The 16,179-nt window shown below is 42.8% G+C and overlaps 2 protein-coding genes across 12 annotated transcripts in view; one reads left to right on the forward strand and one right to left on the reverse strand.

Moving 5' to 3' along the window:
* Positions 1-16,179, forward strand: part of LOC309337273 (uncharacterized protein) — a 132,738-nt gene that overhangs the window by 48,114 nt on the left and 68,445 nt on the right. Inside the window, exon 5 of one of the 4 annotated variants that reach the window (XR_014154151.1) lies at positions 999-3,324. The exons of 2 other annotated variants lie outside the window; for them this stretch is intronic. Coding sequence is in view for 1 of the 2 variants with exons in the window: in XM_081854042.1 (XP_081710168.1) it covers positions 994-998 (5 nt within the window). In the remaining variant the exon portion in view is untranslated. Of the gene's footprint in view, positions 1-993; positions 3,325-16,179 lie in introns of those variants that run through there. One more of the 4 variants, XM_081854042.1, reaches the window with a different exon arrangement.
* Positions 1-16,179, reverse strand: part of ITPR1 (inositol 1,4,5-trisphosphate receptor type 1) — a 215,470-nt gene that overhangs the window by 27,142 nt on the left and 172,149 nt on the right. For all 8 annotated transcript variants that reach the window (XM_081852239.1, XM_081852234.1, XM_081852236.1 and 5 more), the window contains 6 exons: positions 14,713-14,905; positions 12,596-12,718; positions 10,070-10,245; positions 9,529-9,693; positions 7,556-7,751; positions 4,019-4,123 (listed from right to left, as the gene is read on the reverse strand). In XM_081852239.1, coding sequence (XP_081708365.1) covers positions 4,019-4,123; positions 7,556-7,751; positions 9,529-9,693; positions 10,070-10,245; positions 12,596-12,718; positions 14,713-14,905 — 958 coding nt within the window. The remainder of the gene's footprint in view (positions 1-4,018; positions 4,124-7,555; positions 7,752-9,528; positions 9,694-10,069; positions 10,246-12,595; positions 12,719-14,712; positions 14,906-16,179) is intronic.

Consider the following 16,179-nt stretch of genomic DNA (forward strand, 5'->3'; position numbering starts at 1 on the left):
TAATGCAGAGCACTGAATCTCTCTGAACATAATTTTTAAGCTCACAAGAGTTACTTTGGAGCAGGACTATGGGTAGTTGTAGTCCCCCTATGATCTCCATCTCCCTGGAAGAATCCCAAATGCTGTTTGCAGCTCTTTCCCACCTCTTCCTGGAATGGTCAGGGATGATGGGATTTGCAGTTCAGCCACTGGTTAGCCACCTCGGATTGAAAGTCTACCCACATCTATCAGATGTGCAGGTAGAAATGGAAAATTGCCTGTGCCTTTACATCTGCACTGCCCTTCTCTTCCTGGATGCAGAGGTACATGACGCAGCTGGGGACAGTTTTGCCCGTGGAATGCAGCTAGGCAGCCAAGTTGTGTAGCGCAGACATTTCCATTGCTCCCTGGGCCGCAGGGTGAGCAAAGCACCTTGTGGGCTACTGTCACCAAATTCAACAAGGTCAGAACAGAAAAAGGTACAACAGATAAATTTTAAAAGGAGGGGCTGAAAGATGGGGGTGCAGAGAATGCAATGGCTGGCCAAGTTTAAAGCCATTTTTTAAGGAGATGCGATTAAGCCAGTGTATGCTCTTTGTAAGCAGAGAAGAACTGTTTTGTTTACCAAGAGGGCTAAATAGAGCTGGTCCTGGAGAAACAGAAAAATAGGAGTGTAGCTCTGTGGTGGTACAGAAAGAAGAATGTGTATGTGCTGGTGTGATCAAGCTATGGGGTACATCCAATGGAGAGAAAGAGAACATTATGGACAGAGAACAGGAGACACAGAAGAGACCACGTGGTATGGGTTACAGAGAAGAAAGCAGGGTGGTGGTGGTGGTTTAAAAAACAGAGTCCAAGTTAAATTATGAGTATTTCTTCTTCTTCTTTTTCAAATAATGCAGCAATGTAGCAAAGAGAAAGTGATTTGACTTATGCACCACAATCATCCAGAAAACGTTTCTGTTCTGTTTGGTTTATTTAAAAAAAGTACAACATATCTCCTTTTTCCCCAAGGATAGAAGCAATCTACCAAGAATGACTACATCCTCGTCAGGTCTTCCGACACCACTTCCTCCTCCTCAAGGTGACTGGGATGAATCATTCTGTGCTTCTTAATTTGTCTTAAGGAATGAACCAGGGTAATCTTAAAAGGACTCACTGACCTTCAGAAGTTTGAGATCTTAAAACCCTTTGTCTTCCTAAGATGCCAAAATTCCATCTGGGCCTGATAGCATATATTATTCATTGCAGTAACAAACAAAAAAAGTTGCAGAAAATGATGGGGGAAATGGCACTACTTAAAAGTCAATCACCATAATAAATGTGACTGAACAATCAGCCGCTCCTGAATGCTTCCAGATGGGGGGTGATCCCTTGCCAACAAGCCACTCAGATCCCATTTTTTTCTGTGTGCAGTTGGCATAAGAACATAAGAAGAGACTCTTGGATCAGGCCAGTGACCCTTCTAGTCCAGCTTCCTTTTCCCACAGTGGCCTATCAGATGCCTGCAGGAAGCCTGAAGCAGGTACCTGAGCACAATAGCACTCTCGCCTCCTGCAGTTTCCGGCAACTGGTATTCAGAAGCATATTGCTTCCAACTTTGGAGGGGGAAATATAGCCTTGTCCTCCATGAATCTGTCTAATCCTCTTTTAAAGCCATCCAAGTTGGTAGCCATTTCTACCTCCTGTGGGAGTGAGTTGTACAGTTTAGCTCTTTGCTGTGTGAAGAAGAACTTCCTTTTGTCTGTCCCAAACCCTCCAGCATTCAGCTTCATTGTGCAGATTCAATCTTACGCTTTTCAAAATGTATCTACAGGAAGCGCTTAACAGAAAACACAACCAACTTATATTCCCATGTTTCACAATGGGGTCAGTGGAGGTTTGTGCCTTTTTCAGGGGCTGGACAACACCCATCTCCATTTGTTTGTTTGTTTTTGAAAAAATAATCATAATACAGAGGTCTTTCACCAGTCTGAAATTTAGCTGTATTATTAATAATCATTTATTAGTTGTTCACTATAAGAGAGTCTCTGAGTGAAAAATTAAGACCTGAAGCCAAAGCATAAAATAAAGAACTGCATACAGTAGACCATTAAAGGTAAAGGTACCCCTGACCATTAGGTCTAGTCGTGGACGACTCTGGGGTTGCAGCGCTTATCTCGCTCTATAGGCCGAGGGAGCTGGCGTTTGCCCACAGACAGCTTCCGGGTCATGTGGCCAGCCTGACTAAGCTGCTTCTGGCGAACCAGAGCAGCACACGGAAACGCCATTTACCTTCCCGCTGGGGCGGAACCTATTTATCTACTTGCACTTGACGTGCTTTCAAACTGCTAGGTTGGCAGGAGCAGGGACCGAGTGACGGGAGCTCACCCCATCGCGGGGATTCGAACTGCCGACCTTCTGATCAGCAAGCCCTAGGCTCTGTGGTTTAGACCACAGCATCACCCGTGTCCCACAATAGACCATTACAGTGAACCATCAAAGCAGACCCAGACAAACAGCAAAACTTTAGCAGCAGAAACTAGTTGCAGCGGAATATACTGAAATGCTGATAAAGAGGTCTTGTGCTGTAGAGTAAACTGAAACTCTGATAAAGAGGTCTTGGGCAAGACCTTTGTATTAAAAATAAATTAAAAAACTCCTGGTGCATGTACAGTGTTTACAGTCTCCAAGGTAATCTCCCACATAGGTTGAGAACAGCTCTTCTGAGCTGGATTATTGATGTTCTAATGTGCCTTCTGCATACAGCAATTGGTGGAAATAGCTACTTTCACTCTCTCGAGTTGTTAACACATTTTTTGTTTGCAGACTGGTTAAAGAATAAAGTTTATTTGATAAGGTATTTGATTCCCCTAACGAAATACAATGGTTCTAAGTAATTTTAGTTTTGTGTATACACTGCTATTTTGGATTGCGGGCAGGCTGGTGGCTGCAGGGTTGAGCCTTCTTTTGATGAAAGACATCATAAATTTTAATATTTTAAAAAATGGTCATATTGTTTGGGACACTGGAGACAAAATAGCAAGGTTGTGCTCAGTTGAGGAGCAAATGGAAGTAGAAGCGTGGCAATAGAGAACAATCACAGAAACGTTACCACGTACAACAAACCACCCACCAGAAAAAAAGTAGAGGAAGCACTAACAAACTTCCACACCAGTGGCAACTACAGATGCATAATAGATTATTATTATTTGGATTTTCCTCAGTAAGAGGAAATCCAGATTATATGGGCAATAAAAAGAAGAAATAAGAAAAAGATGGGCTGGCATTTAATTAAGACCAATGGGGCAAAACACTTGTGTGCATGAGCAGCACTGATTCTGCAATAAACTTCCTGCTGGGGGGGGGGGACACATCTTTGTGGAAATTGAATTTTGGGGAGAAAATGATTTTGGGTGGGCAGGCAAGGGTTCTGAAAGGCAAATTTATCTGCAAGGAGAGAAAAGGCTTTGAAGCATAAGTAATGGTAATTAGATGCTGCTGCTCCATAAGAATATACAAAGATCTCTGCTAGATCAGGCCTGGCTCAGGATTCTGTTTCCAGCAGCAAGCCATGAACCTCTCTGGAGGCTTGCAAGAAGGGCACAAGGGCAACAGCGTACACTGCATCTGAACACTGCATTCCTTTTAGATGCAATAGCTGGTAAGAGCAGCTTCCATAGGGCTGAGCTTTGAGCATGTGGATCCCAAGGAAAAGGTTGGGTGGGAGTGGATTGTACCTTTTAAGTTTTCACTAGTTCGTGTAAACATTGTATGATGCCGATTTGCTGCCTCTAACAACGCCACTGAACACCAGACCACTGCTTCTCAGCCTTTTGGCTAAGACCAAGCATGGGTTATCAGAGCACCAGCAACAACCAACATTGTTATGTGGGTCCAATGCTCTATGCCAGCTTGGGATTCTAGCACAGCATCACGTGTTGTCATCTCAGTATGTGGTAGGACTAGCATGCAAAGGAAGTTGGTGTGTGTAGGTTCCATATGACATAGAAATCATGCATTGAGGAGCTGCATTTAAAAACTGGTACCTGATACTTACCTGCCGAAGGAACAACAGAAGAGCAGTTTTCCCCACTCTCTATTCTGCATACGTTAGAATACAGGAACTCTGCGGTCATTGCCTCACCAGCTTCAGTATGCTGATCTGAATGTGTGCAAATTAAGAGACCAAGGATGTAGCTTTAGAAACAATACACCAAAGTTCTTACTCAACCATTAGCATGCACGGTTATCACTTGTTTTTTTAAAAAAATATATATTGTGAATTTTAAAATGTCTGTGTTGCCATTCAGTCTAAATAGACTCTCAAGAGGACTTGAAACAAATAAAAATGTATAAAATTTATAGGCAAAGGAAAATGCGTACTGTACAAGTTTTGCCAGCTTTCTTTATAAGCTCACCAGGGTTTAACATTCAAAACTATTGATATTGAATTAAATGTAAAAAAAAAAAAAAAACCCACCAAAACTCAATTGTTCCTGTTTACTTCATTCAAAATGATACAATTACTCCATATCCCTGCTTAAAAATCTGAACAACAGCTCGCAGTCATCATATATGTTGCATTTCCAAAACAGACATGGCTTTGTGACACTTCTTTTTTGTTCTTAGGTACTTGTTGTATGGGAAAGGTAGCATGTATGGAGCAGGGAAAATATTTCATTTGAATCTGTTTGAGAGATGATCTGGCATTTATCACATGAGATTGGGGGGGGGGGTTAGTGGATTTGCCTAGTATGGGCTATATCCCACATCTCATTCAAGTAAAAAAAAATTCTCTGAGCCAAAGTTAACACAGTTTTTTCTTGACTTCTTTCATATGGCAGTCAGAACTGGGCCCAATTCTGTGGCAAAAAGAGACTCTTCACCTAAGGACAGCTAAAACGTGATCATGACAAAATTCCTCTAATTCATTCCACCTGATGAATGGCTATGGCTAAAAGTGTTGTTATGCCAGCCCTGCAAAAACCTTTCCAGTACTGCTATCCTTATACCAGCCTAATTGGTAATCCAGATTACCAGCCTAATCTGGATGTTCCTACCTAGTCCCCTGATACTGGTTATGTTTAGGGAAATACAGCTGAGGGGGAGGGGGGAGGCTGCTGCAAAGTTGATTGTAGCAGCAGTGCTAGGCAGACAGGGTGAAAGGGGAAAGAAAAGGACTTGGGGTGGGGGATTCTGCTTGCAAAGACAGCTTAAAGAGAAACTGTCAAGCCACCCTCTTCCAGTGCCCCTGCTGCAATGAACTATACAGCCCCTCCCCTTATTTCCCTAAAACAAATAAACAAACCCTGAGCAAGGCTATAGCTGGGGGGGTGAGGTGGGCCCCCGCCAGAGGCGCAGGCAAGGGGGGGCACAAAATCAGCTGCTGAGACCCTCTGCAGCCCAGGCAGAGTGGTGAAGAGGGCGTGCTGGGCGTCGCCAGCTCTGGGCTGCCCCCCTTGCCCCTCCTGGTAGCTGGCCTGGTGGAGCAGCCCTGAGTGCCTCATCCTGTTTGGCCTTCTGGCTCTGCCTCTCCCAGACCTTGCTCAAGGTCGGGGCTGGGAAGGTCCACCAGCCTCAGCCCCTGACACTGCCTGGGCCCACCTCACTGCCTGCGCCCCTGCCTCTCCAGACGCCAAGCCTTCTCCGGAGTCGCGTCACTTCTCTCTCCTTTTGCACACCCTCCCTCAAGGGTGCTAACTTGAATAAAATATATGGGGGAGGGGGGTAGGTAAGCACCACCCTGTATAATTGACCACAAGATGGAGTGCATGCACACTATTTGAATGTGAATGTCCATTAACTGGGGGGGAGGGGTAACTCCTCAAATATTTTCGGGTGTGTGTGAAGGAACCTTGGCCCAAGGAGTTGGCTCCCATGCCCTTCTCCCTATTAAAGTAGGGTGCTCCGCGCGTAAGTAGGGAGACGCCTATATACCATCATTTAGGTCAGCCTTCCCCATCTTAGTGTCCCTCCTTCAATCAGAATTCATTAAAAGGTGAAGTGTGTGAGGAATTGAATGGGTGCGGGGGGGGGGAGGCTTGGAGGAGAGGCAGAAAGAAGAGCTAATTTGTCCGTGGCTAGGGGGCGCAATATGGACGGTTCTGACAGGGGCGCAAGATCACCTAGCTACAGCTCTGACCCTGAAACAACTTAGTGCTGCCTGAGCCCCACAGTTGTTAAACAGAATGCAGCTGTAGGAGTTATTACCTACCACCATCCTTCCTCATCTGATCTATTTGCTTCGATTTCTAGCCAAAATACCCTTCCCACATTTGCACCACACAACAGGTCCCAGCAAAAGTCAGTATGGTTCAATTTGCTCCCTTCTTTAAACTCCCTCCCAACCCAACCAGCGCTTAACTGCCTTCACACTCCATTGGCCAGTATGCAGGCATATACTGTATTTTTCCATCTATAAGACGCCCCCATGTCTAAGACTCCCCCTATTTTTGGGACCCAGGTTTAAGAAAATAGGGGGAGATGTATCCATGTATAAGACGCCCCCTAATTTTTGACATTATTTTTTAGGGGGGGGAACCTAGTCTTATACATGGAAAAATACGGTACTTATTACACTTTTGCCAGAGCAAAAGTTAACATTCCCCTCCCCTTTTCTTTTGCTCCAGATCAAGTTAACCTTTAAGCTGCACAGTGAGTCACTCTAGACTTTTCCTATGACTCTGCTGATAATCTGCTTTATTTTGGCTACAGAAAGTTAGAGATGCAACAGAGGCAAATTGTATGCATGCTTCTCTGCCCCACCCCTGCCTGGAAAAGCAACTGCAGGTGTCCAGGCATGCGGGGAGTTTCTAGAGGCATATGAGTTTGCATTTCCCCAGTTTGCATTTCCATACTCTTTGCATTTAAATTTTCCTGGACCAGAATTCCCCAATCTGGTGCACTCCAAATATCCCTGGAGTCTGATGCCCAGTGCTTTTTTCTAGAAAAAGAGGTGCCAGTACTGCGTACCCTTGCACACCCCCCTGAAAAAAAAGCACTGCTGACACATTTCAGCCCCTGGCAGTATGGCCAATGGATAGGGATAGCATGAGCTGCAACCAAGCAACATCTGAAGAGCAATGGGCTGCGTGAAGCTATCTTAGGCATCCCCAAAAAACTTTTCTTTTTTTTCCTTTTTGCCAAAAATGTACAACTTGGAAGCAGAAAAAGGAAATTATGTAAGATGATTATATGATCTTTTTAAAATCACAAGTATGTCTAGAACACCTAACATGATTATATTTGGTCCTCTGCTGGGTCACTATGGGCTATTTTGGAACACACGCACATAGTTTTGATCACAAAGTACTAGATAATCCCTACTGTGTGCTACGGGGCAAAAAACATCCACATTATTCTCTAAAGGAGATATTGATGCAGTCATGTTTTATTTTCAGCCTCATTATCTATGCTTTCAAAGCACCGAGACCTAAATTTTTGGCAGAATGCTCTCTAAGGAAATCTGATTTTAGCAGGCAGTCATCTGCGGAGAGAGCATAATATTCACAGGATAAACCCCTTGGTGCATTTGCACGGATAGAAAACTTTGGGGGGCGGCGGGGGGGAGGTTTAAGATGATTCTGGTACGAACCTGGCGACAACGTCTCATTAGGGAGCTTATCTACTTCCAAGATAAAGTCATCCTTGAAGAACAGGTAGCCCACTATCGAGAACAGGTAAACCAAGATAAGAGCAAGAACAGCAGTCAGGATGATGGAGCGTCCATTGCGAGTGACACTTTTAATGACATTCAACAAAGTTTCTTCTCTGTACACCAAGTCAAAAAGCTGGAAAAAGGGCAGTTCAGAATGTTTAATAAGTTCACTTTTAACTACAGATAGCACCACGATACCTAGTAACCTATATGAACGGTGCAATATTTTGATGTATATGCTTTTCATGGTAATTAATTTTTGGAGGCCTCGGTTTAGAATCACTTTCTAAAACAACTCTAACAAAATTAAAAACAAACAAATGAAAACAGCAACATTATTAAACCAAGAACGTGGAAAGCCATAGTAAAGGGGTGTATTGAGGGCCAGAGTTTTTCTTTCAAAATCCCCTCAAAAGTTATAAACATAGCTGGTTTTCTTGTTCCAGAACCTTGCTGAACTTAGCTGGTTTCTAGCTCATAAATTACAAGATATGCCAAGTCACAAATAGTGTCATAGTGATCACATCACTGCATCCTTCGAGTTTTTCTCCACTGCCTGTCTGCTCCGTATGCATACCATTGGGCTGCAATATAATCAAAGACTGAAATTGGACATGGAAATTCCCATATGAGTAGTTAATGTATCAGTGAAAAGCCACAATGCAGCCTGATGGAAAATTTGCTGCATCTTTGACTGCAGTAACACCAGAAGACAGTGAGCCTGAGTCAAAGGAAGTTAGTCACCCTGAAGTTCATTGACAGAACTATACATTACCTTGTAAACAGCATGTCCCCAAATCTCAATTTGCTCAGGTAACAGAACCCAGAGGTGGATGGATCATAATTAAGGGTCACTTCAAAAGTTTCTCAACAATATCCCCCACTTTCAAGTGAGGAGAGATTTGAGGTGAAAGAGGCCTGTTTCAATCATGCTCACTCTCCCACTCCCCAGGTTTTGTGGCAGTGGCAATATCCCTACGTAACTAGCTGCCTACTCTTCCCCACCCACCTGGGAATGATGGTTTGTTATCACATGACATCATTCCAAAGGGAATTAGTTTTGTTTTTTAATTTTAAGAAAAGGTGTCTGTGTTATTTAAACCCAGCAATGCTACTTGTAATGATGAAACGGCGTAATTCACAGGAGCAGGTGGTGGTGGTAAAATGTCTTCTTCCTGTCACCAGAAGAGCTACTGCAAGCATTCTGTTTTGATCCCTTTGTCATCCCCTCCTGAAAATTGCCGAAAATGCCTGCCATATTTGCACCCCACAACTGGGGTGGCAAAAATGGTTGGGGGGGGGGGTTCTGGCTCTTGGCACATCTGCAGTAGAGATGAACAGGATGTGAGAAGAAAACTAGATGGGTCATTGGCCTGATTCAGTAGGCTCTTTTTACATTCTTAATAGGTGTTCTCAGTGTTCTGTAGTGATGTCATTTGAAGTTTGCAATATAAATTGGCCAACTCATAACTTTAGGCTGCTTTATGAATTGAGCAGCAATTCACCCATAAATTCTACTCTGGCTTAGAATAAAAATGAGGTTCCGTGCAAGGACATAAAAGCGAGCTGCTTTGTAGTCACATGTAAAAGATTTATTTCACATTGAACTGCCTTTGCTTATGTAAACACTTGTTAACTGCTGTGAAGTACATGACCAGATCACATGCTGAATATCTTTGCTGTTTTGGTAACTGTCAATGATTTCTTGAAAATATTGTATGTCTAACCTAAAACCTTCTCTTGTCCCTTTGCGTATTTGTTTGGAAGTGGCAGTTGAATTTCCGAGCTGTTTTCTGCCATGGCTGGTGCTGGGAATCATCTGAAAGTCAGCTTAAACCCATTTAGGGTCACTAATATCTACAGTCATCAAGTACAGTAAAAAATATAAATTGTTGGGATTAAATGCTTACCAGCAAGCTGTAGAAAAATTCATGAACGAAAAGCCCCATTGCGCAAATAAGAAGATATAATAGATGATAAAGGAACTCCACATCCAAGATCATGGCTTTGTATCCTCGAGTGAAGGTTCCACAGTTACCAACAAAACTCATCAGAAATATTATTTTGTTACAAACCTGTGGAGCATAGGACAGAAGATGAATGTCTGGAGAACATTCGTTCTTAAGAATACTTTAGAAAACCTATTAACACACCAGTTCCAGCATTCTTCTTTTAAACTGGGGTAGCTAACCGGTGACTCTCCAGACCTTACGGAACCACAGTTCCCATCATCCACAGTGAGTGGTTAGGGATGATCGGGAGCAACATCTGGAGGGCTGTAAGTTAGCCACAATTGGTTGAAACCCTGGGGGGGGGGGTTGTTGTTAATGATTTATGATTAATGATTAATGATTTATGGCAGAACAATGAATTTTTAACATACAAGCATGTAGAGAATATTTCATGGTGCAGGGCAAGAACATTTCAGAGAGACTTCTATCTGATACTTACATTGAAAGCCCCCAGAAGAAATAATGTTGGCTGCAAGCCTACAGAAAATATTAGCCGCAGTATTGTGGAAGCTATTAAGGCTCTAATGCCGTGGGGTTTAGGTAAGGCAACAACTATGGCAAATGATATCAGCATGGCTGTCCAAAGTAAGCCTGACAAGTGGGGCTCCAACGTACCTGAGGAGAGGAAGACACCCAAAGACAGTTCATTGTTTATTCAGTTTAAAATTTATCCTGCTTGCTCCACAAAGCCCCCTGGGCTGCTAAGAACAATATCTCAAACAATATCAGTTTGAAATATGCCAACAAACAGCATCTATATCTTACAGACTGGCATAGCCAACAGAGCAAGGCATAAAAAAACAACTAAGCAGTAGATTATAGTAAACATGCACCAGCCTTCCCCACAGCCCCCAGACAAACCATCTAGGGAGGGGGGAATTTAACTGCCCTGGTTTGGCAGCATCCCTACCCACCTGACACAAAATTTTCAAAACTACCCTTGGAAATGCCATATTCTGATATACACATTAAGTATTGCTTATTAACCTTTTTGTCTAGACCTTACTGTTTTCAGACTGATAAGTGATTGAGTACTGCAGACGCCTAAGTAAATTATACTTAAAAGTCTGTTGTGGTTAGTCACTGATCAGTCTAAAATGGCCCTGGCGCAAACAGCGCACTTTTGTTCCTTCTGTTCCTGTTTCAGAAAACATCCGACATGAACTCCAATGCGGTAGCCAACATCAGTCAAAATACTCTTTTCATTTTAAATAAATATCTTGAAAACCTAGCTAGGAATGTGTCCTATGGGGATCCAATAGAAATCACCTGACATTAGAGATACACGGTCTTGCCATCATTTTAAGGGAATTGGAGTTATACTGAAAGTAGGGCATGAACTCACCCTACTTCTCTCCCCGCCTTGTAAACAGGCTTTTGTATAGTTTCACAAACGTTACACCTTGAAGGAAAAGTGCTTAAAATAATAATATGAAGCAATTATTGCAGTGCCAAAGTTCTCATTGCAAGGGTCCCTCGTTGCCAGTTTGTGAGCACTCAACACTTTCTCCTTCCATGGCCAAAATTGGTGAAGTCCCACTTCCACATGTGAGAACTAGCTTACTTGTCAATGGCCCATAAGTCAAATGGTGGTGAAAATTGTGTGTGTGTGTTTAAAGACCTGGTTTTGGTTTCTTTCTACTATTTCTGCTCATTATCTTTTCAAGTCTCAGTAATGGGAACCTTGTGCTGAATGGCCTCATATAAATATACCAATTAATAAATTAATACAAAATAATGGATAGAAACCTGCATTAAAATGTGAAAGCTGTCATATTAATAAAACTCCAACTGAACTTGGAGCTCAACTCCAGTTGAAATGGATTATAAATCACGCCAACATTGATGCAAAAGCATGTTCTTACTTCTCTTTCCCAATAAGCCACATAGAAATGTGACTTAACTGCAACATGCATTGTGAAGCCCCCTTATTTTAGGTTTACAAAGTAGCTGCAGTGGAGCAAAGCTGGTAGGATGCAGCTCTAACATCACAGGCTATATTAATGAACCTAACATCCATTCCATAGCCATTGGCTGAAGTATTTATGGAGTGCACTCAGAACATAACTTTCCGCAATATTCTGCTCTCTTGGGGCAGATATACACTGCAGATACAGATTGGTTCCATACGAGTTTAATGGTCATGACGTCCTCCAAAAACTCCTGGGGACTCTAGTTTTGTGAGACTGCTGAAAATTCTGAATCTGGGATCTGTTTTATACAGCTATCATCCTCAGGGTTCCCTGAGGCAAGGAACTGCTGAAACCATTTTTAAGTAGGGAAATTTGCAGCTTCCAGTCTAACTTGAAGTGTACCATCTGGACTAGCATGCATGCTCTTTGCTCAAAAACATCAAAATGAATGTTAAAATTTGCATTTTGAGATTAAACACCTTTAGACCTGTGCATTTTGAGAGCCAACACTTCTCCCAGATCCTAATCTGACACACTGCTTGAGATGTAAAGGTGAAGGTAAAGGACCCCTGACAGTTAAGTCCAGCCGCGAATGACTCTGGGGTTGCTCATCTTGCTTTACTGGCCGAGGGAATCGGTGTTTGTTCGCAGGCAGTTTTTCTGGGTCATGTGGCCAGCATGACTAAGCTGCTTCTGGAAACCAGAGCAGCGCACGGAAATGCCGTTTACCTTCCCACCAGAGCAGTACCTATTTATCTACTTGCACTTTGACGTGCTTTTCAACTGCTGGTTGGCAGGAGTTGGGATCAAGCAATGGGAGCTCACCCCATTGCAGGGATTCGAACCGCCGACCTTCCAATCAGCAAGCCCTAGGTTCAGTGGTTTAGACCACAGCACCACCCCTATATCCCTTGAGATCTAGAGTGTGCTTAATAATACAACTGATAAAAATTCACCAATACTAAGATGCTTAAGTTAGCTGCCGCCACCCACCTGCATTGTGCTTTGATTTTTGTAAAAAACTACATTTTATAACTTTGAAATACTAGTACCTCCTTTGACTCCTTTAAAAGGATAGAAAAATGCTACCAAAAGATTCATAAGGACTGCAAGATTAAAGGAAATACTGCTCCAGAAGGACATGTTGCGCGAGCACCAGTACAGTATATGCTGAGCTGCAAAAAATAAAAAAATAAAAATGTTTACAAGGGATTCAAAGTACAAGATTGCCCCTAACAATGAATAAATCAACAGAGATCATTGTATTGCCAACTTTTCCTAGAATCACACACTGTGAACTGTAGTAATCTTTATTATTTGATTTAAAGTTTGTGCTTTAATTGTTGTTTGCAGAGTCCATAAGTTCAGGGCACTTGCTTCCTAGAGAACCTTTTTTCAGATCAAAGGCCATACTGAACAGAAACCAACTTTTTATATAAACACTTGGTTTACAAGCACCAGGAGAGCAAAAGCTGATCGTGCGTTAAAAAACACAAAAAGGTCAGAATGTGCTGACTGCATGCCATGGCACTCTGCACTGTGTGAACTTTTGAGACCGACACACCCTCATTTTCATTTCCAGTCTTTATTCTCTGCAGTGGAAATGGTGGCTTCAGAGCTAAACCAGATAATTGCACCTTAAAGACCAACTAAGTCAGTTCTTGGTATGAGCTTTCGTGTGCATGCACACTTCTTCAGATACACACTGAAGTGTGTATCTGAAGAAGTGTGCATGCACACGAAAGCTCATACCAAGAACTGACTTAGTTGGTCTTTAAGGTGCTACTGGAAGGAATTTGTTTTGTTTTGACTATGGCAGACCAACACGGCTACCTATCTGTAACCAGATAATTGCATTATGCATTTAATGCGTGACTGGTAGCTACTAAATGGTAGCTGTGGGACCAGATTGGGACCACAACGTTCAGGATGGAGGACAAGAGAAGATTTGACCCTTTAGTCCTGTTAATGGTCCTGCTCAGGATCACCCAGCCACAGATGCTATTCTGCGGCTGTGTAGTGACAGTGGTGCAATCCGAACTGTGGCAGGGGAATAATATCCCTCGGCTTCCATGCTGCTCTAGATCACCCTTCCCCACTCAAGCTATTTAGTAAACAAACATCAAGTATATCTTGATAGGTTTAATGTCACATCAAGTTTGGCCCCCGATCATTACACTGCCAAACTTCAAAATGATGCAGTGGAATGTGAGCTTTAGAAAATGTCATAACTGAGAAAGCAACCAAGATATAAGTGGACCATTGTGCCAAGCAGATGCAGCTGTCTCAGTGGTTTCGACTTCCTGCCTACCTAAGGCCAGTATTGCTGAATGTAATGTTTGGTTCTTATTTACAAGTTCTTCTCCTTTCGCAACTGTATCAGCTGAAATGATGTAGCCGCAAAAACAATAGTCACAGATGTGAGCTTTTGTAGTTTGAACATGGGCATGAGCATAGGCATGGTGCAGGAGAACGGTGATAAGAGTCTCCTGTGATTATATACATATGTAATTTTAAAGCGAATTTGATCAGAGGAGCAGCACTGTGAGACAGCTGGAGTTGCTATTAGCCCTGCAGGCAATATGTACTATATTCTCTCCCCAAACTCCACTCTGAGCTGATAGTAGCTTTGTACATTAAGAGGTCTGCCTCCAGGAAATAGTGCAGAAAAGGGTGCAGCACACTTTCTCAGAGAGCTACTGCCCCAAATTAGCATCCCAATGCAGCTGCTTGAAGTAAAAACCAAAGCAAAACCCCACAGGAGATTGTGAACACAGATCTCCTGTGTCATGTCTAGTTTAGTCCTTATGTAACATATCTGACAAGGATCCTAGGGCAAATTGCCCCTAAGATTAATGGCTGGCCATTCCCTTCCCAATGATATCCATCTGCATAATCTTCTGGCTGCTTCAAAGCATTTGTTTTCACAATAGTAATCAGGAAATGTAATGCTGGAAACACACAACAATATGCACAGCTAATGATTAAACCAAGTCTTTCTGAAAATATTTAAGATACTGAAAGCAAAATTACATGGAGAATAATTTTGTGCGAGGATAAAATTCCCCAGAGGCTGAAATTGCTTCTCTGACACAGAGAAGAACTTTGCAGTCTCTCAGATCAAGAATTAGTATCTTGAAAAATTGCCTTTGGCAGCAATCCAGTTTACCTCTGAGTTTCTTTTGCCAGTTCATTTCATTGAAGAGGTCTTCTGATCTCAGGAAAAAGTCATTTATCTTACTGCCTTGCTCATCCCTCTCGGTAGTATAGTACACCCGTAGTTTAGATTCCTTCGTGAGGAACTCACATATACTGGGCACAGGGAAAACTATTTGCTCCATGGTGCGATCTGATCTAACAATCTATAGAAGAGAGGATTTAAGTATTACTTTGTATGGCTGCCCCTTAAAACGAGCATGTATCATCCCCCACGATGCAAACTCTTCCTTTATCAGAACCTCACTTATGCAGTAGACCTGCTACTCTCCTCACAAAAATACTTCATGATTTCCAAACTGGGAGGGGTGGCTAACACCCTAGAGGACAGGATCACACTTCAAAACGACCTTGACAGATTAGAGAACTGGGCCAAAACAAAGATGAATTTTAACAGGGAGAAATGTAAAGTATTGCACTTGGGCAAAAAAAATGAGAGGCACAAATACAAGATGGGTGACACCTGGCTTGAGAGCAGTACATGTGAAAAGGATCTAGGAGTCTTGGTTGGCCACAAACTTGACATGAGCCAACAGTGTGACGCGGCAGCTAAAAAAGCCAATGCAATTCTGGGCTGCATCAATAGGAGTATAGCATCTAGATCAAGGGAAGTAATAGTGCCACTGTATTCTGCTCTGGTCAGACCTCACCTGGAGTACTGTGTCCAGTTCTGGGCACCACAGTTCAAGAAGGACACTGACAAACTAGAACGTGTCCAGAGGAGGGCAACCAAAATGGTCAAAGGCCTGGAAACGATGCCTTATGAGGAACGGCTAAGGGAGCTGGGCATGTTTAGCCTGGAGAAGAGGAGGTTAAGGGGTGATATGATAGCCATGTTCAAATATATAAAAGAATGTCACATAGAGGAGGGAGAAAGGTTGTTTTCTGCTGCTCCAGAGAAGCGGACACGGAGCAATGGTTCCAAACTACAAGAAAGAAGATTCCACCTAAACATTAGGAAGAACTTCCTGACAGTAAGAGCTGTTCGACAGTGGAATTTGCTGCCAAGGTGTGTGGTGGAGTCTCCTTCTTTGGAGGTCTTTAAGCAGAGGCTTGACAACCATATGTCAGGAGTGCTCTGATGGTGTTTCCTGCTTGGCAGGGGGTTGGACTCGATGGCCCTTGTGGTCTCTTCCAACTCTATGATTCTATGATTCTATGATTCCATTAGTGTAACACCATTTACTGTAGGTCTCTCCCTTTTGTTTCAGTAACATTTCAAGTCCAAAAAGCTGGGTATATACATATATCATTATGGTTGATGGCCAACTATTCCTTTTGTTAGGCAAATTTAACAGTCCAGGGTGGTTAAATTATGTTTCTATTAAAAAAATGAGTTACAGTGGTGCCTCACAAGACGAAATTAATCCGTTCCGTGAGGCTCTTCGTATAGCGGTTTTTTCGTCTTGCGAAGCAAGCC

The sequence above is a fragment of the Podarcis erhardii genome, assembly GCF_964252035.2.
Source record: "Podarcis erhardii genome assembly, chromosome: 2".
Lineage (NCBI taxonomy): Eukaryota > Metazoa > Chordata > Lepidosauria > Squamata > Lacertidae > Podarcis > Podarcis erhardii.